At 43.8% G+C, this 24,876-nt stretch overlaps 1 protein-coding gene across 4 annotated transcripts in view; it reads right to left on the bottom strand.

Moving 5' to 3' along the window:
* LOC111951260 (GRAM domain-containing protein 4) overlaps window positions 1-24,876 on the bottom strand; it is a 67,752-nt gene that overhangs the window by 21,442 nt on the left and 21,434 nt on the right. For 2 of the 4 annotated variants that reach the window (XM_023969303.1, XM_023969310.1), the window contains exon 3: window positions 23,518-23,638. In XM_023969303.1, coding sequence (XP_023825071.1) covers window positions 23,518-23,638 — 121 coding nt within the window. Of the gene's footprint in view, window positions 1-23,517; window positions 23,639-23,883; window positions 24,666-24,876 lie in introns of those variants that run through there. The other 2 variants (XM_023969316.2, XM_023969327.2) reach the window with 2 other exon arrangements.

The following is a 24,876-nucleotide window of genomic DNA, read 5'->3' as shown; positions in this document are numbered from 1 at the left end:
CGATGCAATCGCCATCACACTGCACTATCCCATCTGGACAAKAGGAATACCYATGTAAGAATGCTGTTCCCTGACTACAGCTCAGTTAACACCATAGTACCCTCCAAACTTGTCCTTAAGCTCGAGACCCTGGGTCTGAGGGGCCGCCCCCAGGTGGTGAAGGTAGGAAACATCTCCACCCTGCTGATCCTCAACACTGGGGCCCCACAAGGGTGCATTCTCAGCCCTCTCCTGTACTCCCTGTTCACCCATGACTGCGTGGCCATGTACGCTTCCAACTCAATCATCAAGTTCGCAGATGACAAAACAGTGGTAGGCCTGATTACCAACAATGACGAGACGGCCTACAGGGAGGAGGTGAGGGCCCTCGGAGTGYGGTGTCAGGAAAATAACCTCACTCAAGGTCAACAAAAAGGAGATGATCGTGGACTACAGGAAACGGCAGGGTGAGCACCCCGTTCCTTGGCGTACACATCACGGACAAACTGAAATGGTCCACCCACACTGTTAAACAGCCATCACTAACAGAGAGGCTGCTGCCAACATACAGACTCAAATCTCTGGCCACTTAAATAAATGGACTTAATAAAAGGTATCACTAGTCACWTTAAATAACGCCACTTTAATAATGTTTACATATCCTACATTACTCGTATGTATATACTGTATTCTATAACATCTACTGCATCTTGCCTATGGGGCACGCCATCGCTCATCCATACATTTATATGTACATATTCTATTCATCCCTTTACATGTGTGTGTATAAGGTAGTCGTTGTGAATTTGTTCGATTACTTGTTAGATATTACTGCATAGTCGGAACTAGAAGCACAAGCATTTCGCTACACTCGCATTAACATCTGCTAACCATGTATATGTGACCAATAAAATTTGATGACGATCATCAGATTTCTTTACCCTCTTTGTTAATGCACATACAGACAGATATGTAAATTGTATTCTGGAATCTATTTGTCTTTGTTCAAAATCTGGTAAAAATAAAATATGAAAACCCAAAACATTTGAGATGTTCCGGATCACATTGTCACATCTTKACATGGGGCCGTTTCAGAATAATAACTGTGTTATTCTGGTAGCTTCTGTGCTGTGATACAATTTCAACCCCTGCAGACTGCAGTACAGAATGATAATCACGGGATGAGATTGTGATCCTCTTACATTGTCCCACTTGGCTCCTTTCACTGCTCTGCCCTGTACCCTGAGCAGAGCCACAGAGGTTACAGAGTGATCGAGGTGCTAAGAGGCTGGTCACTAGTCAATACACACCTGACAGACGAGAGGAGACTCTGGTAATTGTTTCACTAACGTCCTGTTTCTTTCTCGTTTCCTCACTTTTTCTTTGTCTCTCTCATCCTCTTCTTTTCTTACTGACCACTTTCCCTCCTTCCCTCTCTCCTCGCCTGGCTGACTCCAGTAGTGTCAGGTGTCATCGGGTGACTGGGCAGACCATGCCTCCTCTTAGCCCCATGCCGGAGCTTAGCCCTGTGTTCCTGCTCACCTTTTGTCCCTGCACACACACAACCACAGAGCCTCATGAATACTGGGAGAGAGAGGGCAGCTCCTCTCACAGACTGGAGGCACATGGTTAACGAACATGAACTGATACACAAAACGACGCCGGATTCAAAATAAGTTGTCTAGTTGTCAATTTGTTGAGGTAATCTGAAGAGATTTCGCMCCATCCTTCCTGAAGCACCTCCCACATGTTGGATTGGCTTGATGGGCACTTCTTACGTACTATACGRTCAGGCTGCTCCCACAACAGCTCAATAGGGTTGAGATCCGGTGACTGTGCTGGCCACTCCATTATAGASAGAATACCAGCTGACTGCTTCTTCCCTAAATAGTTACTGCATAGTTTGGAGCTGTGCTTTGGGTCATTGTCCTGTTGTAGGAGGAAATTGGCTCCAATTAAGCGCCGTCCACAGGGTATGGCATGGCGTTGCAAAATGGAGTGATAGCCTTCCTTCTTCAAGATCCCTTTTACCCTGTACAAATCTCCCATTTTACCACCACCAAAGCACCCCCAGACCATCACATTGCCATCAYCATGCTTGACAGAGGGCGTCACGCACTCCTCCAGCATCTTTTCATTTTTTCTGCGTCTCACAAATGTTCTTCTTTGTGATCCGAACACCTCAGACTTAGATTTGTCTGTCCATAACACTTTTTTTTCAATCTTCTGCAAGGCTGTAATTGCTGCAAATGGAGGATTCTTTGACAAAAGCAAAGTTCGAAGGACACAATTCTTTCAATTAAAAATCATTATAACCTTGTCAACGTCTTGACTATATTTCCTATTCATTTTGCAACTCATTTCATGTATGTTTTCATGGAAAACAAGGACATATAAAATATGGGGGATTGGAAATTACGCAGACAAATACATTTATAGAAGCCACAATCAATTTGCAATATAAAAAAWATATATTTTAAAAAAGTACTGGAGGAGACGACGAGATGAGCAAGATCCAGTCCATCTGGGAATCAGAGTTGTCAGTTGAAAACAATAGAAGCCATACTCTTTGTTCGGGGGCAACAGAGCTACGTGAGGGGATCCACCGCCCTTATACAAATGGTAAGGAATGGTAGGGTAAACACTGCCATACTGTAGATCAATGCTGAGGTGACTGTTGTCAAAACTAATATCAGTGATAAAAATAGGTGGCCAAACGCTGATCGGCATTCGCGGTGAGTTAAGTAACGCTCCCCATATTTTCAATGCAATTTTTTTTCCAGCAAAAGGTGGATAAAAGCAACAACAACAAAAAAGGTGTAGAAACAGTGTTTACCCTTCACTAGACCACTGTCTGTTGTTGTGCGTAGGCTCACCGCTCATGGTACTTATTGTCTATGGGAATGTCAATTACAGTAAAGAAACACAGCTCCACAGCCTGTGGAACTAACATCCATTATAAATGACTACCCACATCACAACACTCGTCTCCATACAACTACTACGGTACAACGTCCTGTCACACACCAGTCATAACTCAGTGGTTGACTTCATGCTAGAAGCTACACACATATTAATGGAACCCCCCCATATAGATAATGGTATTACTTTACTCCACAGCCTTTGATCAGTCTTTCTCTGAATAGTGCTGCGCCAAAAAAAACATGCTGCTACTAACGTACCATCTTATTCTGAGTCGACTATGTACTGAAGCAACCTTACATAGCAATCATGCTAGGCTGTACAGTGTGATTAGACAGACATGTCACCAGGATCACCCTCAGATCCCAAAACAGCACTGCGACACTAGGGGTCAAAATCAAAACAGAACAAATCAGAGGATGAGAGACAAAAAAAGTAAGTAAACCGATCAGTAGATGTCCACCCCCGGTGAAGAGGGGGGGGGCAGAGAAAGGTTGACAAAGAACGAAAGAGATTGAGAGAGAAAAAGAGCAGCTACTCCCACCTGTAGGGCTACATGTATAATTCAGTTTCCTCTACCACCATCTCCTTAATTATCTACCATAGGAGATTTATACTACCGCAGTGTCACTCTTCTCGCTCTCCATCACTCTCATTTCTACCGGTTAACCCTCAAACAATAATACCCTTTGAGATAGAGCAAAGATTTCACTCCAAACAATCAATGGAAACATGATTGTCAACTTACAAAAATATAAAAAAAGGCACAATTTCAAAGATTATACAGAGTTACAGTTCATATAAGGACAATCAGTCAATTGAAATKACTAGGAATACAGATACTAAGGATCTGTTGGTCACAGATACCTTAAAACTAAACGTAGGGGCGTGGATCAGAAAACCAGTCAGCATCGGTTGTGACCGCCATTTGCCTCATGCAGCGTGACACATCTCCTTCGCATAGAGTTGATCAGGCTGTTGATTGTAGCTTGTGGAATGTTGTCCCACTCCTCTTCAATGGCCATGCGAAGTTGCTGGACATTGGTGGGAACTGGAGCACGCTGTTGTACATGTCGACCCAGAGCATCCCAAACCTGCTCAACAGGTGACATGTCTGGCCATGGAATAACTAGGAAATGTTCAGCTTCAGGAATTGTGTACAGATCCTTGCGACATGGGGCCGTGCATTATCATGCTGAAACATGAGGTGATGGYGGCGGATGAATGGCACAACAATGGGCCTCAGAATCTCATCACGACATTCAAATTGCCATCGATAAAATGCAATTGCGTTCACTGTCTGTAGCTTATGCCTGCCCATACCATAACTCCACCATGGGGCACTCTGTTCACATCAGCAAACCACTTGCCCACACAACGCCATATAAGTCGGCTGCCATCTTCCCAGCACATTTGAAACTATCTGTGAAGAGCACACTTCTCCAGCATGCCAGTGGCCATTGAAGGTGACCATTTGGCCACTGAAGTCGGTTACGACGTCGACTGCAGTCGGGTCAATTTCCTGGTGATGAACATGCAGATGAGCTTCCCTGAGACGATTGACAGTTTGTGCATAAATTCTTCGGTTGTGCAAACCCACAGTTTCATCAGCTGTCCGGGTGGCTGGTCTCAGACGACACCACAGGTCCTGGGCTGGCATAGTTACACGAGGTCTGTGGTGGTAAGGCAGGTTAGACATACTGCCAAATTCTCTAAAAACAGTATTGGAGCCAGCTTATAGTAGAGAAATTAACATTACAGTCTCTGACAACAGCTCCGGTGGACATTCCTGCAGTCAGCAAGCCAATTGTACGCTCCCTCAAAACTTGAGACATCTGTGGCATTGTGCTGTGTGACAAAAAATGCACATTTTAGAGTGGCCTTTTAATGTCCCCAGCACATGCTGTTTAATCAGCTTCTTGATATGCCACACCGGTCAGGTGTATAGATTATCTTGGCAAAAGGAGAAATGCTCAATAACAGGGACATAAACACATTTGTGCACCACATTTGAGAAAAATAACCTTTTTGTGCATATGGAACATTTCTGGGATCTTTTATTTCAGCTCATGAAACATGGGACCAACACTTTACATGTTGCGTTTATATTTTGTTCAGTATAAGCATGTGTGGATGGAGGGTAGGTCACTATAGGGTCGGCAGGTAGCGTAACGGTTAAGAACGTTGGGACAGTAACCGAAAGTTTGCTGGATAGAATCCCAGAGCTGACGTTATGGGACACCGGTCCGGTAAAAATTGGTGCAACCAAATCATGTGCTGTGGCCATCAACTGAAAGTTAGTTGCACCAGTGCCACCCGTGGAAAAAGTTAGTCTCGACTAGAGCCCTGCGTGGTATAAGTAGCTTAGTTGTGACCTCGTGCTAAGTGCCAGAGAATGCCTGTAACCCTATTAGACATCAGCTGACAGGACAGAGAGGCARGCTAGGTAATAAGAGAGAAGCATGCTGGGTAATGTAACAGAAAGGCCTCCGTCCCTCTCCCCATGCTTGTGTAATGGGTATTGAATGACTGGAGTAATCAGGCAGAGCCAGTTACTCTGTCACTCTTCATCCCGTCAGCAGGTCAACGAGTTGGACCCAACACTGGGCCTGCCTGCCCTAAGCCCCCACCCCCTTTACCCCCCTAAACATCTAGGGTAGATCAACCGAGGATGCTTTTACATCCACTCTCCCCATTCCACCCCTTCCTTGTGGGCCTGAAACAAGTTCAAAATAAAATGTAAAAATATGCTGGRCTTTATTGTTTAGCTGAGATTATTCTTTACGGAGCCAAGTATATTTGGGGGGCTCGGGAGGCGCCTGAGGGGCGCAGCGGTCTAAGGCACTGCAGCTCAGTGCAAGAGGCGTCACTGTAGTCCCTGGTTCGAATCCAAGCTGTATCACATCTGGTCATGATTGGGAGTCCCATAGGGCAGCGCACAATTGGCCCAGCGTCTTCCAGGTTTGGCCGGGGTAGGCCGTCACTGTAAATAAGAATTTGTTCTTAACTGACTTGCCTAGTTAAATAAAAAAGGTTMAATWWTTTTTTTTTTTATCACAACTGTCCAGGCCTCAATTGCTACTTGACCAGCATCATTCACTCTCATTGTCAATCATTCTAAATGTTCTAACAGTGACTGGGGCGATTGCCATCGAAGTGTCAAATTTTTTTTGAGGCAGTGCTGCCTGCCAGTAGTAAGTCTGATTGATTGAAAGATTCATGGAGCTACTGAAGTTTAGTAACATAGTAGATGCAACGCATTGAATATTTATGTTCATGCACCTCAGAATGAATTTTGTAACTTTGTCCCAGAAGCATTTAACTGTAGTGCACTCCCACATTATATGAAGGAATGTGCCTACCTGATTTAGGTGGAACAGTAAACAGTTGGGTCAAATTTCATTGTAAAACATTTCCTTGTATTTAAAACACCAGTCTGTGAACAAMATTAAAATGTTTAAATTGATGGTTTGGATTACGGGATGTCAAGACTATATTTTTCCATATTCTGTTCCAGTTAAAGGGTTGTTCAGATTCACTTAGATCTGTGGACCATACTTTTTAAAATGGCTAGCTCAGAATATAAGCTTTCCAAACGTTGTTTATATATTAGAGATCAATCCTTTCGGGAGGACAGAGAATTTATTTMTAAATCCCATCATTGGATGGTTCGGTAGTTGGGTTTCCCTAAATTKTAAAAATAGGAGAAAAAAAACACTGAGAAACATTGTGAACACCTGCTCTTTCCATGACAGACTGACCAGGTGAATCCGGGTGAAACCTATGATCCCTTACTGAGGTCTCTCGTTAAATCCACTTCAATCAGTGTAGATGAAGGGSAGGAGATCGATTAAAGTCTCAAGACAATTGAGACATGGATTGTGCATGTGTGCCATTCAGAGGGTGAATGGACAAGACAAAATATTTAAGTGCCAGGCTCACCGGCTTGTGTCAAGAACTGCAACACTGCTGGGTTTTTCCACACTCAACAGTTGCCCGTGTGTATCAAAAATGGTCCACCACCCAAAGGACATCCAGCCAACTTGACAACTGTAGGAAGCACTGGAGTCAACATGGGCCAGCATCCCTGTGGAACACTTTTGACACATTTTCCATGCACGAATTGAGGCTGTTCTTAGGGCAAAAGGAGAGGGGGTACAATGCAATATTAGGAAGGTGTTCCTAATGTTTGGTATACTCCGTGTATATGAGTCTTTAAAATCTTGGAATGTTCTAAAATCATTGTGTCCATGATTTCGGCAAAGGGTACAGATTCCAACTGGAGGCTGCCCTCCAGTTCGCAAGGCATTATTGTGAAATATTGGAGCATAGCATGCCATTTTGATTCCCAGTTACATTGTCCTTCAATTTTGCGCCAAATAGAAATTGTGAGAGCAATAATTGGAACAAGGCGTAGTTTACATTGGTTAAGGGATATATCAGTAAAGACCACCTCTTCCAGGGTAATAGGAGACACCATATGTCTTTATACCCAGCCCAGGGAGCGGAAGAATCATGTCTAAACCAATTTAGGATGGGACAAAATGCTAGTGCCTGGAAATACTCTTTAAAATACATTTTATACAGAAGTGATAATTAAATAGAGCTATGAATACAATGGAAAGCACACCTGTGCTCCAAGCAGAGAGAACAGATGCACTAGTGTGCTTCGCAAACACTTAAGCTTTAGAATCATRAGTGCAGTTTACCCTGGGTCACCAAGGCACAGTAACAGAGCRTGTCTGTTTCACTTCCTTCTCTGGCCACAACGAACCCCAGTACAATGCCTTAAACCCAGGCACAGAGTCATGCACAAATGTCATGTTTGTGGTTCAAGTGTCCTTAAATAGCGAAGACATTCTGTAACATGCCAGAGTGTCTCTCCTGTTCCCTTCACTAACCAGCTGAGAAGAAACTGATTTGCTGTTCGAGTGCAATCTCCTATGAATCCATATCCCACTCATCCACACACAGTGGGGAAGCTGAGCCCTCCAGTTAGAGTGCTGTGCCTCACACCCCAGAGCTGCTGGTCTAACCAATAAACTGACATCTACAGAGACAGAGACAGGCTAGGAGACGGTTACCCAGAAAAGACAGGTAAAATATTCTGTGGCTATCGAGACAGACAAATGGGTCATATGAACCTACTGACGTTGAGGGAGACAGAGGTCTTATAAACAGATAGGTCATGTTAACTTACTGAGGTTGCTCTTGCGAGATTTAATCTAGGCCGCTGCAGTCCTCCATCTCCTCTGACCCCCCCCCAGACCCACTGAACCAACCCGCTCACCTCACATACACAGCCAGCACCCTGCTGTGTTAGGATATTGACTGACACCGCAGGATCCCACTCTCCAACCGGGCTATGGTATTGACCAAAACCAGAAGCAACCCAACACACCTAAGAAAATACCCGCCAGCACTCTGATACAGGCCCAAACTTCGCTGAAGTCGGGATTCAGTGGAAGGTTACTGCCTAACGGACCTGACCCCAATCAACTCAGAATCTCCCTGCACTCAAATACAGCTCCCAGTCAGCCTGTCTAGGTGTCAAGTTTATAGCCTAGCTTCACACAGCGACAGGTCAGTACATGGTGTACCAAACAAACAACCTCACAGCTGATCAAAACTCCAGGTCAGATAATGTGGGTCTGGTCTGCTTTGAGCTGGTCACAGTTGGATCCTATAGCACAAACACAAGAGGCTTTGCAGTCTGCAGAGTTAGAGATGGAGCCTTGTAGAGTCCCTAAAACAGCCTGGAATCTACCAACCAAGTACGTTGAAGCCATACACCACTCCCCTCCCATGAGGTCTCCCTACAGAACCTCAGGACCCCTGTACTAGTCCGAGGCAGTGTTCAGTGTGTATGCAAGCAGATAAATACATTTACCTCACATCTAGGCWTAAAGAGCCGGGGGAAGGAAAAGTACTGCATGAGATTATACCAGCAGAACAATGGGTCCATTCACACACAGAGACCTGCTGCTGGTGCACTGTTGTTTATTGTTCACATTCTGTACAGAACTTAACAYGCCAACGACTGACTGACGAGGATCAGTAGTTAGTGCAAGACGGCACTATCCATGCATACATCAATAAAAATAAACACATGGTAGCGTTATGTACTGTATAGTATGTAGTCATCAGTTTAAAACACACAAGAAAGCTGATTTGACCATCGGTAGGTGGGGACATTTAGAGATCGTGATTGGCTGATCTGTTAACCCCGGCAGACATGGAAAGCCCATGTACTCATACACACACAGGGTCCATCTGTTTATCAACACARACCCTACAGGTCACAGGGACACTGCACTATTGACCCCAACGTCACCATGCCTCATGCTACTGTTGATTTCACTGCTGTCCTGACACAACCCAAATGCAATCCATACAGAGCCAGAGGGGGGGAAGATTCGTTTTTTCCCTATACTGTATGCATTCTGGCTGTGGAACAGTTAGTTCTGTTTGTGACTGATCAATATTCTCCTCTAGCTAGCTGCCCTACTTCCCACTTGGTCATATAGACACACACACACAGTTTAGAACTAAACAAGGTTATGACAGGAACATTATGGCAGGAAATGGTGATAATAAAGGAAACATTGTTCAGAAGTAAACACATTCTCCAAGCGTTGTGGACTAATGGATGTGCGCATGTACTGTACTCAACATTTAATGACACCAGGGCCAAGCTTAGCGCATTGCACACAGCTAGCATGGTCAACGAGTAGCACAAGGCCGATAGGAATCATTCCCACAATTGACAGGACAAGCTTTGCAAGTGTCGTGTCTGTGACCATCATTAAAATGTGAAGACTTATTTTATCAAATCATTTCTGTGTAATTATTAATACGTGATTAAACTAAATCATGTAAACTTTAATTAACTAGGAAGTTGGGGCACCCCGGGAAAATGTTTACGACATGTTTCTATTTCCCGAATCGACTTCAGATATTTTCATATCTTATCGATTAGTCTCATATTAATATACCATTATCGCAGTCTCATTTCTGAATATCGCAAACCCTTGGATATATGCACGAACCCTAGTCTCCATAATGAATCAACGATATACACATAGTTAGTAAATAAATAATTAAACCTAACTAACCAAATCACAGAAATACATAAACAATATAGTTATTGGTTACTATCAATGCATTGTGTTAAGTCCCTAGTGGGCTAAAGCAGTATGACGGCTTGGTAGACAATGGAAAGGGGTGGGGACAGAAAGAACGAGAAAGACAAAATGGATTCACTACACACTGTTGATAATTATATTCATTGAAATGCTAATCCTYTGCACATGAACGGCCGCTCATTCGAAAATAATTGCAAGGTATATATTTACGACCGCATGTCGTCTCCTCTGTTGGAATCACCGGTCCGTCTGCTGGAGAGTCAGTTCAYCAGAGWTTCTCTGGTTAACATCCCCAGAAGTCACAATGTATTTCATGGTTGTAGCCTTCTCAGCRGCTCTGGATAGTGTCTGTTGTAMTGGAAACGTCAGGCGTACAGATGGCCGTTGCATAGAATAGATTCTTCCGCGGTTGTCGGTATTCTAGTACTAGGGCTTACGTAACTTCCAGGTGCAGACTAGTAATTATACGTCTAGGATTTGCTCTTCTTCTGTAGTGATCGATAGTCTCAGAGTTGAACCATTTCCAGCCGTGTAGCCAACACTACACACAGTCTGGTCTCCTGGGCCTATAGAGTTGTAGCCATTTCAACGTAGGGACTCCGTCCCGGCRTTGTTTGACTTCAGTTTGTAGTTTTCTTAACCATTCCAACATGTAGCAACAGCTCCATATTTTCTGGTCTAATGTACATTTCGACAGGAGTGGGTTTTATACTCACTGAGAAAATGGCGATCCTTGACTCCGACATAATGTCTATGCTCACTTGGTTAACTTTATATGAAAACCTTCTAAATGAGAAAGTATGGGTTAACATCACATCTTTTCACAAATAGTCTCACGTTTAATCATATACATTTCACAATATTTAGATGTGAACCCCATAATTAAAGAAGTGTACCCAACCAAAAGACACCGTAATGAGTGTTCTGTCCTTCATGAGATCACCAAATGAAACACACTCGACATGACTGTCCACGGACCACTCCCACATTCTCAAAAATAGAAATATTGTTTAATTATTCAAACTTTTGAAGTCCAAGGGTCTCTCTGTGTTCCACAGTTTACATTCCAATCTCGAACACGACAGAGCATAGAGGCAATGTATATTATGACCGCCATAAAACAGCCGACGTCCCGCTCTCCCCCTCTATGAGAGAGAGCACGCTGTATTACAGCCTGTCGACAACTTGGCTGGTAAGCCTGTCGACATCTCGTTTAGATGGGGCCTCCCGAGTGGCACAGCAGTCTAAGGCAGTGCTAGCTGTGTCACTACAGATCCTGGTTCGAATCCAGGCTGGGTCACAGCCGGCTGTGACCGGGAGACCCATGAGGCGGCGCACAATTGGTCCAGCGTGGTCCGGGATAGGGGAGGGCTTGGCCGGCTGGGAAGTCCTTGACCCATCAAGCGACTACTGTGGAGGGCCAGGCGCATGCACGCTGACACATGGTCGCCAGGTGTCTGGTGTTTCCTCCGACACATTGGTGCGGCTGGCTGTGTCATTGTGTCATGCAGCAGTGCGGCTTGGTGGGGTCATGTTTGGAGGACGCACAGCTCTTGATCTTCGCCTTTCCCGAGTCCATATGGGAGTTAGTGATGGGACAAGACTAACTACCAATTGGATAACACGAAATTGGGGAGGTAAAAAAAAAAAAGACGAAAGCAAATGGAATAATTGTTGGGCTAGCTAGCTACTCAACACCCTGCTACTACAACGCAAAGTTGTGAGAGACACGGGGTAACGTGATCTTSAGCCAGGTAAGCAGAAACAGACAGCTTTATTTACCAGGGTGGTGKGAAATAAATACAGTCTTTATACTTTCGGTGTAGTGAAAGTAGAGCTAACAAAGATGCTAGCTAGCCATCGCGTCAAATACCGAGTAGTGACTCGGTTTGTAAACCAAGAACTCGAGGTAGAAACACACAGCTAGGTCATCTTTTACAGGATAATTTTAAAAAGGGATGGTGCTTTTTTTTTTTTTTTTGTAACACTTGGAAAAAAACGGCACCGCTCGTGTTAGCCAAACAAACTGAATGGGGGTGCCATTAGCCCACTAGCTAACAAAGACATGGGAATGTTCAGTTWACTCTGAACGGTGGGAACCGATGGTGAGCTAGAGACCACAGGTAAAAGTAACCAAAACTAATGGAAACCTGCTATAGGCGGGATGCTAAAGCAGTGGCTAGCGAGCTTTCAATGCTAATTGCATGTAGGCCACAGGGGAACTGTAGCTAGCCGACTACAAAAAGTGCTTCTAACAAGCTCACTTCAAATCGGTAAAGTGAAGCTGAAGTTAACAGAATTCCTGAAAATAGAAAAGAAGCCACTCAAYGCTCCGTGGTGKGTGGCATCTCCCAGGAAGGGTAGCGGGTGTTTTGCAACAGCGAATGGTGATCCTAGTGAAATATCAAATCCACACCGAAATGAACATTTAAGAGCTAGTTTTCCGAAGAAAGCTACTTAACGAGCCAGTAACCAAATAGACTTGTGAAGAGGCAAAGAATGAAGAAACCAGGGCATTGCAGGGTGTTATATAGATTGGCCTGTTAGAAGTGCTTGAATGAGGCTTAACCAATGACCCATAGTGAGATCKGAGTTGACTGAAAGAACTACAATTATATTCTATATACATTAAACTACTTGATTACTGGCGGTATATGMCCATGTTATCATCATTCATATAACYTATTGAATATAGTTTAACTGCTGTGTGTCYTTTGCAGCATTATTACAGTATTATCCTGCTGACAACCAGGGAAATGCATGCCACTGTAAATAGCTAGAGATAAGACATACGGCTGGGAGGAGGATGCTGCTAGGTTTGCTGCTGCCTACTGTTTTATGTATTGAGCTAAACTCCTTATATAATTTAAACATCCATTGTGCAATGTCGTGATATCTGCAGTACCTTATGCTTAAAGGAGSCATCTGCCTGCAGAACGCAGGCTGCAGAGTCAAGAAGGACAGACACACCCCCGACAACCACACATAACAGGCTGCAGCGGTGGAAACCAAACCAATGACTGTGCAGAAGCGGAATATGCAGAACAGGGAGGTACACGAATTAACCAACCCACCTACCTACTATGATCATCTTAAAAATCGACTAGTAAGCACAAAACACAGTTTGTGCCTCCAACAATGACTCAGCCTCTATCAGATGAAACCCTGATAAAGGCAGCATAGCTATCAAAACTATACCAGGTATCTATTACATGTATTGCAACTGAGCCCCGGAGTGTTTCCGCTTCTCTTTTCTACATTTTCCTATTTACCAAAAAGATCAAGCGGCCTAGTAGACATCTGATGTCTGATCCTACTCACATAGTTACCTCACACGTATTTCTTAATGACTTATCAGCTACAGTGCTTATCAACCATTAGCACACAGGGCTAATACTGTTACATGCTCAATAGACACCCTCTAGGCCAGTTCCATAATAGGGTCTTGAACCTTCCTGTAGTCTAGCTATGGTCTGGTATGGGCTTTGGCCTAGCTATGGTCTGCAATTCAGAGTCTCTTACTGACTTTAAACACAGGCTAATACTGTTCCATGTTCAATACCACTCCTAAGCCATTTGGGATCTCCTGTATGGAGGAGGCAGAGCAGGGTGGCAGGTAGCCTAGCGGTTTGGAACAGTAACCAAAATGTTGCTTGTTCGACTAGGTGAGAAATCTGCCGATGTGCCCTTGAGCAAGCACTTAACCCAAATTGCTCCTGTAACTCAGTCTGTATAAGAGCTCTGATAAATGACTAAAATGTAAATATAGTTTGTGTATGGTATGGGCTTTAGCCTAAGTATGCTATGATATAGGCTTTAGTTTAGCCTAGCAATGGTATGGACTTTGAGTCCTTCACACAACCAAGTAATCTTTAACCCGCCAACTGGAGCCCACGTCCAGTGTTCTTTCTGCGATGCAGTCTGGCTTCAAAACTAGCCATGGGTGCTAAACTGAAGGTTCTAAATCATATCTGCTTTTGACAACAAGGAGTATTTTGCATCTTTTTATTGATCTGGTTAAAGCCTTGGAATCGGTTAGGCACTGCATCCTGCTCAATAGACTCGTCGAGGGTTCTCAGAAAATTGTCTAGCCTGGTTTGAAAACTATTACAACGTGTCAAATCCGAGGGCCTGCTGTCCCAACCACTGCTCGCTGTGTATATTATAATGTTGCACATGCTGCTGAAAACTCCCTCATCCACCTTTATGCCGAAGCCTTTAGCCTGTAGTGACGCCTTTAGCTCTGAAGATGCAGTGTCTTAGACCGCTGCGCCACTCGCGAGCCCTGCTGTGTTGCTTGGACCCACTGTACATTGCTTATTGGTTGTATATTTGATGTATATTTTATTTTTCCTCTGTAAAGCGTTTTATTTATTTTTAGTGGTATTGTGTGTTGCCCTGTTCACTGGTTTTGGTTCTCAATTGACTTACCTGGTTAAATAAAGGTGAAATAAAATCTTGAATGAACTCCGCTGTCCCTCTCTTTGTTAATCTGATTAAAGTTCATTGTCGAAACAAAAAGCGGTGAATACATTGAGAATYGTTGAATYGTTCACACATACAACACATGCCTCTGCTCAATGGTGTCTAAGTAGTAGCATAGTGCACCTTAGTTCAACAGCATCCAAGTTGTGCACTGTACAAACCAAGTTGTGCACTGTACAAACCTACACTGTGTCAATGACTCTGGTTAGTCCCACAACGGCACTGGCTAAAATGGTCCCTGTAGAACTGAAATGAAAGTAGTGATTGAGTATTGATATTGTCAACTAATGTGATAAAGATGATCAGGCAACACGAGAACAAACAGGATCACCACAACACAGACAATCCAGTTGTTCCCTCACTGGCTCGCAATCTCACAYAGCGACACTGTTTGCATTCCAAAYTGCACCCTATTCCCTACATAGTGCACAACTTTTGGGCCCTGGCCCAAACAAACAAGGAGGGCTTGGATTATCATCCAGGTACTGATGATGAACACAATGCCTTCCTGCAACCTCCAGAGACTACTCTACTCTGTCATGCCTGCAACCTCTGCTGCAGATATCACGAGAGAAAGAGATGGGTGATGAGAGACCATGGGTGAGGGGGAAGCACTCACAGGGGAGAGRGAATCGATGAAAAGTGAAGTCATGAAAGGCGTAGATGGGAAAGAAGCCCATAAAGGCAGATCAGGGGATGAGTAGAGCGCTTACAGCGAGTGACTTCAGAGGAGTGAGTGACTGTGCAGTCAGAGGTGATATGCTAATAGGACAGAGTAGACGTCTTCCGCTTTAAATCAGCTAGCCTCAAAGAGTAACACACATACCACAGCACCAGCACTGCAAAAGYGACTTGTCAATTACRTCTGCATCCCAAATGGCATCCTATTCCCTACATAGTGCACTACTTTTGACTAGMGCCTAATGAGGYCTGGTAAACTGYYGTGCACTACATAGAGAATACGGTGCCATTTGGGACAAACCTTGGTTGGCCGAGTTCAACCATTTCATCAGTATTATGTACCATCATGGGTTCTATCAAATCCATGCTGCCATGTTTAATAGATGTGGTAAAAAGGTCAAKGGACCGCAGACCGTGGGGGATAGACAGATGCCAGATTGTTAGACCAGATTTGTTGAATGTGCGCCAAAGTGGATATTCGTCACATCCGTCATGATTTACGTATTGTAACAGGACCACAATGTGGCTACTACAGTCCGATTTTAAATATATTTGGCTGTTTTCGCAGCATAACATTCAGAAGTTGTCCCTTTTCAGGTTTAGAAGTAACTGCTAAATGCTAACTCCTGTTCGTATAAACTGGTAGCATAGCTAGCATACAGTAATCGGTGGTCGTTTTGAAGTGTAATGGAGTTTATTGGTGATGACATGAACATGTACTGGGGTTGACATCCATACAAGCATTATACTCAGATTTTTTTCTCAACATAGTGTGAAAAACACAACCAATAGATGAAATGTATAGTTTTGGTCGAGTTYGATTGATCTCTTTACCGCATGTATACAGATAGTTTGAGTTCTAGTAGCATATTAGCCTGTCTAGTAGCTTGAGGTTGTTTCAGCTGTTCAGAGTGGGGCATCAGATGGACTATAGGCAATGCTATAGTCTGTAACAACTAGCCAGTCAAATCTCAGCCACTCAGACCCCACAAGCCCGTCTCTTTCTCAATTCGCCCTGCTCCACTACCTCCACACACAACCGTGCCGAGATGAACACAAAATAAAGCAGAGATTAACAGAAAAGAAAGCAAGGATGAACAGAGCAAAGTCCATTTAGCTGCTAATGGAGTCTCCTGCTTCACCGCTCCTACTGGTCCAATTACACTGGGGGGGAAAAGAGGGGTAGAGGGCGGGAGAAAGAGAGCAGAGAGGGGCCTGGTCAGGACCTGTATTACCCAGAAACAGATTCACTCTAGTTCAYGAATACAWCAGGCACCTTCTACTGCCATTCAGTATGAAGTGTGTAGATGCATTTAGTCCCTGGCCTGACATCTCTATTCTGACCTTTAGCAAGGCAAAGCTGCCATGTTGTGACAGTATTCTATAGCATGCTAAACGCTAACTCAAACATCAGCTATGGAAGACTGTCATTGACAACAAAGCAGAGTTGAATAATGCATGAGTATGTCCAGTATATATGCAGATTCTTATACAACAGTCCACCTTCCCTCTCCATACAGATCCTACACAAAACAGGAGTGTGAACTTGAAACAGCAAATTACCCAGACAAAAGACTGTGCTATGTACTTATGACACAATGGTACTCAACTCTGTAGACAACATTCATCGGGACACATTTGTCTGTCTAAATGAGTAGTGGTGATGAGACCGTATTGCTTTTAGATGCTGAGTCTCTCATCCATCTCTGTGTGTGTGTGTGTGTGTGTGTGTGTGTGTGTGTGTGTGTGTGTGTGTGTGTGTGTGTGTGTGTGTCAGGCTCTTCATAAGGATGAGATGGACTACGCCTGATTAATTAAACTATCATGTCAGGGAGAACAATAACCGAGGGGATAAGAACAGACTGACAGAGGGAGACAGACACACACACACACACACACACACACACACACAGGCCGAGCGAGCGACACAGGCCGAGCGAGCGACACAGGCCAAGCGAGCGACACAGGCCGAGCGAGCAAGGAATATTGAGAAAAAAATGCTAAAAGAATACAACTGCTAGCAGCAGTCCTAGCTTTTGCTAAAAATGTGTAATCTGGCTCCATACTCCACCAGCATGTTGGATTTGAGATCAAAATGTTTGAGGCAACAGTACAGAATGTCAMCTTTTATTTAGGGGTATTCTCATACATATCCATTTTACCATTTAGAAATGAAAGCATTTTGTGTCAAATCAAATTTTATTGGTCACATACACATGGTTAGCAGATGTTAATGCAAATGTAGCAAAATGCTTGTGCTTCTAGTTCCAACAGTGCAGTAATATCTAACAATTCCCCAACAACTACTTAATACACACAAATCTAAAGGGGTGAATGAGAATATGTACATATAAATATATGGATGAGCGATGGCCGAGCGGCATAGGCAAGGTGCAGTAGATGGTATAAAACACAGTATATGCATTTGATATGAATAATAAGTTATGTAAAGATATGTAAACATTATTTAAGTGGCTTTATTTAAAGTKGCATTGTTTAAAGTAACTCGTGATCTATTTTAAAGTGGTCAGAGATTAGGTCTCAATGTAGGCAGCAGCCTCTCTGAGTTAGTGATCGCTGTTGAGCAGTCTGATGGCCTTGAGATTGAAAAACAGCTTYKGTCTCTCAGTCCCAGCTTTGATGCACCTGTACTGACCTCGTCTTCTGGATGTTAGCAGTGTGAACAGGCAGTGGCTCGGGTGGTTGTTGTTCTTAAACCTTTTGGCCTTACTGTGACATGGGGTGCTGTAGGTGTCATGGAGGACAGGTAGTTTGCCGTAGCAGGCGGTGATACAGCCCGACAGGATGCTCTCGTTTGTTCATCTGTAAAAGTTTGTCAGGGTTTTGGGTGACAAGCCAAATTTCTTCAGCYTCCTGAGGTTGAAGAGGTGCTGTTGCGCCTTCTTCACCACACTGTCTGTGTSGGTGGACCATTTCARTTTGCCCGTGATGTGTACGCAGAGGAACTTAAAACTTTCCACCTTCTCCACTGCTGTCCCTTCGATGTGGATAGGGGGGTGCTCCCTCTGCTGTTTCCTGAAGTCCACAATCACCTATGTTTTGTTGACATTGAGGGAGGTAAGAATGAGTAAGAATTCTCTTGGTAGGTAAAATGGCCAGCATTTGATTGTAAGGAATTTTAGGTCGGGTGAGCAGAAGGACTTGAGCTCCTGTATGTTGTTATGATTACACCATTAGTCGTTAATCATGAAGCATACACCCCGCCCTTCCTCTTCCCAGAGAGGAGTTTCGCTCTGTCAGCATGATGCATGGAGAAGCCAGGTGGCTGAACCGATTCCGACAACATATCCCGAGAGAGTCATGTTTCCGTGAAACAGAGAATGTTACAAGCTGATGTCTCTCTGGTAGGCAACCCTTGCTCAAATTTMATCTACCTTGTTGTCAAGAGACTGGACATTGGCKAGTAGTATACTCGGGAGCAGGGGMGATGTGCACATCTACGGAGCMTGACCAGGTGGCCACTCGGTCTGCGGCGCCGTTGTTTTGGGTCAGCTACTGGGATTAGATCCATTGTCCTGGGTGGTGGTTCCGAACAGAGGATCCGCTTCGGGAAAGTTGTATTCCTGGTCGTAATGTTGGTTGACGTTGCTCTTATATCCAATAGTTCTTCCCAGCTGTATGTTATAAGATTTCCTGGGGTAACAATGTAAGAAATAATACATTAAATGTTTTTATAATACTGTATAGTTTCCTAAGAACTCGAAGCGACCATCTCCGTCGGCGCCATCTTGAAGTCCACCCATTTGAAGGTGTCATAAGATCATACCCCCAAAACATGCTAACCTCTCAACATCACCAATAACAGGGAGGTTAGAATTTTGCGGGGGTATGATATTTATGCTTCTATAACTTTGTCACTCATTATTCACAATTCATTCATGATTGTCACATCCACATCGCCAGTTTACTAACCACAGCTCATGTCAACCCAYCATTACGCACACCTGGCAACCATTAGGCACACCTGGACTTAATCACTTCCCTGATTACTTGCCCTTTATTTAGCCCTCTGTGTTAATCAGTCTTTAGATGTTATCATCTCTCGTTCAGTAGACTTCTCATGTTGGTTCTTTTGCATCTGTTCCATATTAAAAACTCACCATCTGCACCTGCTTTCTGACTCCCGGCGTATGTGTAACAGATTATCCGTAATCATGTGTCATGACGCTAGCCCTTTCAGTGAATTGCCTAGCAGAGGTGTGAACAACCCCTTCCCCTATTGGGGAGGGCAGGTTTACAATTTAACCCCCACGTCATAAATTACGTAAAGAGGTTCTCCCTGGCCATGCAGCGAGTTTCACAGTAGAACAAAGGAACTTCTACTACATCACAGAATTTGAGAACTGAACAATATCCATCATTTTGGAGAATGTGTAAATGGTCGGTGGAGAAGCCAGYTACGACCCGGTCCGTTTTGTTTCATGTTTGTGACCTCATGAAAGACAATACAGCCACATTACCGTAACTCTGTTTATACAGGTGCCTCCATTATGAGGTTTACATCTAATTATTGTATAAAATGAATGAGTAAAGATKAAACTATTTGTGAAATGTGATATTAAAGGTTTAACGTGAGAGAATTGTATTCCCTTTRAAGTTTAACTAAGTCATTGGCCCGTCCCCATGAACACAGACATGATCTGGCATCATGGAACCGCCGTTTCTATTATGAATTTTAAAAAACTCCTGAGGAAATCCTTTTCAGACCACGCATACCTTGGTGTAAGCTGAGAAGGCCCAGGTTTGAGTACCAAGACTAAGCAAAGCCACAGCGTGAGCTGTGATTGCGAAAAGTTATTGAATTTCTAACCATACCACGTGGAGCATTGGCAACACAGMTGGAAATAGTTCAACTCTGAGACTATCGATCCCCACAAAATAAGAGCAAATCTTGGATACTAGTCTGCAGCTAGAAATKATGTAAACCTGGGACGAGAATACTGACAACCGCCAAAACATCTATTCTATGAGAACATTTCTGGATGGTACTCTGAAGTATCCACTCTAAACATGAAAGACTGATCTTCAGGGAAACAGAAAGAGACTCGGATGAACTCTCCAGCAGACGGACCAGATTCCAACAGAGAAGATCACAACACATGGGCGTAAATATACATTGAATGCAATTATTCCCGAATGAGTGAGCGTTCATGCGCAAAGGATTAGCATTTCAATTAATATAATTGAACTGTGTAATGATCCCTTTTGTCTTTCCCGCTTCTTTCTCAGTCCACACCCACTTYCCGTTGTCCACCAAGCCGTCAGATCGGCTTAGCCCACTAGGGGATCTTCCCTATCATTGTTAGTAACCAATAGCTACTGTTTGTTTATGCATTTCTGTGATTAGTTAGTTAGTAAATAAAWGATTAAGCCAATTGCTCTATGGATGATTCATGGTTTAGGCTGGGTTCGTGCAGATAACCAAGAATTCTACGACGTTTGAAATAAGACTGACGTAAGATAAAGAATTCATTAATAGAAGACTAATTGATCAGATATTAAAATATCTGAAGAGTTATATTCGGAAAATTATAACTTTGTAATCTGAAGATTTTCCGTGGTGCCGACTTCCTAATTAATTACATTAATTACATTTACATGATTAGATTAATCAYGTAATAAGTTACAGATAATTGATTTGATAAAATAAGTCTTCACTTTTAATAATGCCAAAGACATGACACATGGTAGCATCCACATTCATGTAGAAGTGTTCAGAAATATATTCTTATTTACAAATTAAAAGTGACTCCAAAATGACACAAATCATTATTTACCATTCATTTCTATTTGACACAACATAATCTGAAACACAAAAAACTGCATATGCATCCAACAAGTTTGTAGAGTGCCAAGCTTGATGTAGTCATTGCGTGCTAGGAATATGGGATCAAAATACTAAACTTCTGACATGTAGATGGGAATCAACCAGTGCCCGAGCACCTGCCCTTCTAAGAGAAAGTGCCCTCTCTGGATTTTTTTATTTGATTAATTATTTTGTGTGCATGCGTGAGAGAGAAAGAGAGCCCTATAGAGAGAGAAAGAATGAATGAGCATGAAAGTCAACACAATTGAATTTGCTTCCCCTCAGGCTACGGAGCATGCCAAATCCCTCTTCCATTACTCCCAAGATTCTTTAAAAAAAATTATATGTTTGGAATGTAACAATTTGCTCATCAAATTAGCAAAAAATAACTTTAAAAAAAACTGTTGCCTCTTTTTGCATGTTATTTCAGTTTGCAAACAAAAATATTTTTTATAGTAACTTAGTTAATAAAACCGCATACAAATATTATGGTCTCTTTTTTGCTTTCTTAAGGCAGCTCCAAAATGCAGGTGTTTCAGCCAAAAGTGCATTCTGTGGTGGTGGGACAGCCAGGGAATAGGGTGATTGGCTYAGTGTTCCGCCGTGATTGGCTCAGTGTTCTGTTACTCATGGGGACACCAAGTCACCGCCAAATCTATGGGGAGAGCTCAAAAATTCAAGCCCCTTGGACGCTGCCATAGATTTACATTAGAAGTGCCCATCCAAGAAGGCTCAATGTCATTGGCCACAGATAAAATGGCATCAAATCACATCTACCATAGCTTTGATTGGACTGATCATGTCAACATCTTACTTTCAAAGTCTTAGTTAGCAGTCATCATGAATCAAGTCGAGCTACTGGCAAATYCTTTTCTATCCTTGTCATAATGAAGAGAAATTATAGATAACATATTGGTGCTCATTGGCCATAAACATTACACAACAAGTTGGAAATCTCAAACTCAACCATGAATGGTTTGGAAGGAATCAGTGGTTTGTAAAGCAATCACTTGCMTGCTATTCAGTGGAGTGGGTRTATGGTCCAAGTCTGGGTTTATGGTTTCTTTTCCAAGCTTAGAGTTATAGACATTCACATGCCAAAAAAGGTTGAATACATTGGCCATGCTGCCAATCCAGCATGACTTATGCCACGTTCAAAAGAACTGGAAACTCGTAAATCTCAGACTTCAGTGAGTTCAAGACAATTGGGAACTCAAGCGCTTCACCCTAACAATTTGGTCCCTTCCCYCTCATACCGTAGCCTACTATTCTGAATTGGTGGTGCACATGTAGCCTATAGCCTGTTTTAGAGAAATGTAATCATTGAATATTGTAAGAGCTTTCATTGTCTGCTTAAATGCCCCCCTTATTTATCCTACGGTTCTGACTTGGTGTACAGGGAGAATACTGTCACCTCTTTCCCCTGTCGCTGTATATTTCAAAAGTACTGAACAAAGTTATATTCACTATGTCCGTCCGAGCTTGCTCATTAAATGTTTTAAATTGAAATTACAGATTGCCTCTTATTTGCTTGTCGTCCCTCATGCCATAGTTTGTACATCTCAATTGTCAGTAGAAACCACATTTGTTTAAGCACTCCACATTTAGCCATAGCTTTAACCATGTAGCTTTAGCTTCAATGTAGCACTATAGCTTTGGACATATAGCTTTAGCCCTGGCAATTAGCAATAACCTATCGCTTTATCCGTAGCCTATAGCTTTAGCCATATAGCCTWAGCAATAGGCTTTAGTCACACAGCTTCAGCAATGCAAGCTCACACTCTCAGGGATGGAGAGGTACACTAGCAGACCTGTGGATGGAAAAACTGTGCGCACACACACACACACACACACACACACACACACACACACACACACACACACACACGTCAGCTACATGTGGGGTAGCACACCCACACAAACAGCACAGGCCACTACACCGTAGGGAAGGCTTGGTACAGTGTGTACCCATCCCTGAGTGGGGTTAATGGGGCAGGACAGCCACATTGGCCAGAGGCATTAGAGTGGCTGACCCAGCAGAGACACACACACACACACACGTCAGCTACATGTGGGGTAGCACACCCACACAAACAGCACAGGCCACTACACCGTAGGGAAGGCTTGGTACAGTGTGTACCCATCCCTGAGTGGGGTTAATGGGGCAGGACAGCCACATTGGCCAGAGGCATTAGAGTGGCTGACCCAGCAGAGAGGTGTGTGTGAAAGAATAAAAATGAGTCAACACAATTGAATGTGCTCCCCGTCAGGCTACGGAGCATCCAAACTCCCTCGTCCATTCCTCTCCGTCACCCATCCCTCCACCATCCTCTTTCCCCGTTAACCGCCAATCCTCCAGCCCCTCCCATTCTCACACTGACTCACCAATTAATGTGCACAAGCAGATGGCTACTATAGCAATGGAGGACGAATAAAAAGCAAAAAAAAATGTGTGTTAGAGTTGTTAAGGTTACTTACGTAGGAAGTGTTTCTCCAGTAAGGCAATCTCGAGATGACCCTTCATCTCATTTAGCCGGTCTGACTCGCTCCTCTGGAAGTCTTGAAATGCTGCAGCCATCGTGAGAGCCCCCGAACCCGCCTGCACAGAGGAGATACGCACGTTCATGCAGGCGTAATATCAACGCACGCAGACTGGAAGTCCTGAAAGGCGGCCTCCATGGTGAGAGCCCCAGAACCCGTCAAAGCAAGAACAACAAGAGGCGAAACTGAATGAATACAGGCATGACAGCAATACACGCGCGCCAAAACATGCATGAGATCGACTTTAAAAAAACACATTAAAACATGCATGAATTTTAAAAATGACACACGCATCAAACACACCATGGCGGAGTAGCTATATCTCCAGTATGATGACTCACAGGCAGTGCGTTTCCCTCCCGTTTTGAAACGCGTTGCAAAGGAGATCCCTGCCGACTGACTGCCTGTCCTCTAGTCTAAACACTACACTGATGACTCAACCACTCTCTCTGACTCAGATCTTTAGACCACGTAACCGCATTACTCCATAGATTACCAGACTAATGCCAGGTGAGCAAGAGGGAGAGGAGGTGAGAGGAGAAGAGTGGAGGAGCAGATGAAAAGTGACAAGGGAAAGCGACAGACAGAGGATGAATCGAGGGAGGAGAGCGTGGAAGCTGCCGTGCTGTGTTGCTATTCTGAGCCACTGCAGGTTTACCAGCCACCAACTGACCAACGCAGGCAGGGTGTCCCTTTAAGAGGCTCCCGCCACAGACAAAGACACACACGGACAAACACGCACAGCATACACTGCAGCAGCTTCTTCTCCCTGCAGCAGTCCTGACTGCAGCGTGTCTTAATCTATTATGCTGCCTGTCAAGTCCATGAAAGAGACACACCGCATGAGAGAGAGAACAAGGGATGAGTAGAGAGAAAGGAATGAAGGAAAGATGCCCTACTTGGGATGCAGCCAGTGATTAACAAGGGATGAAGAATAAAGACAGTGAGACAAATTAAAGACTAAACAGACAGCCTTCGCTCTGTAGCTCAAATGTCAGAGAGAGATGGCGAGAAGGAGGATCGAGAGGAGACGGGGGGACAATAGAGAGGGATGATGAGAGAGTGAGGAGGAGAGGGAGAGGGAGAGGGAGAGCGAGCTGGAGAGGGGAGGGGCTAGACTGGGTGGGTCTGAAACAGGAAGAGGATTTGGAAGTAAACACCTAAGTCATGTGATCTGGTCCTGAGGGGCAAAGAAGAAGCAGTGCAGAACTAGCACTGAGGAAGGAGCAGTGTGTGTGTATATTTTATTTATTCATTCAACCTTTATTCTTATTTACAATGATGGCCTACCAAAAG

The sequence above is a fragment of the Salvelinus sp. IW2-2015 genome, linkage group LG3 (assembly GCF_002910315.2).
Source record: "Salvelinus sp. IW2-2015 linkage group LG3, ASM291031v2, whole genome shotgun sequence".
Taxonomy (NCBI): Eukaryota; Metazoa; Chordata; class Actinopteri; order Salmoniformes; family Salmonidae; genus Salvelinus; species Salvelinus sp. IW2-2015.
This window is presented reverse-complemented; position numbering and strand designations above follow the sequence as displayed.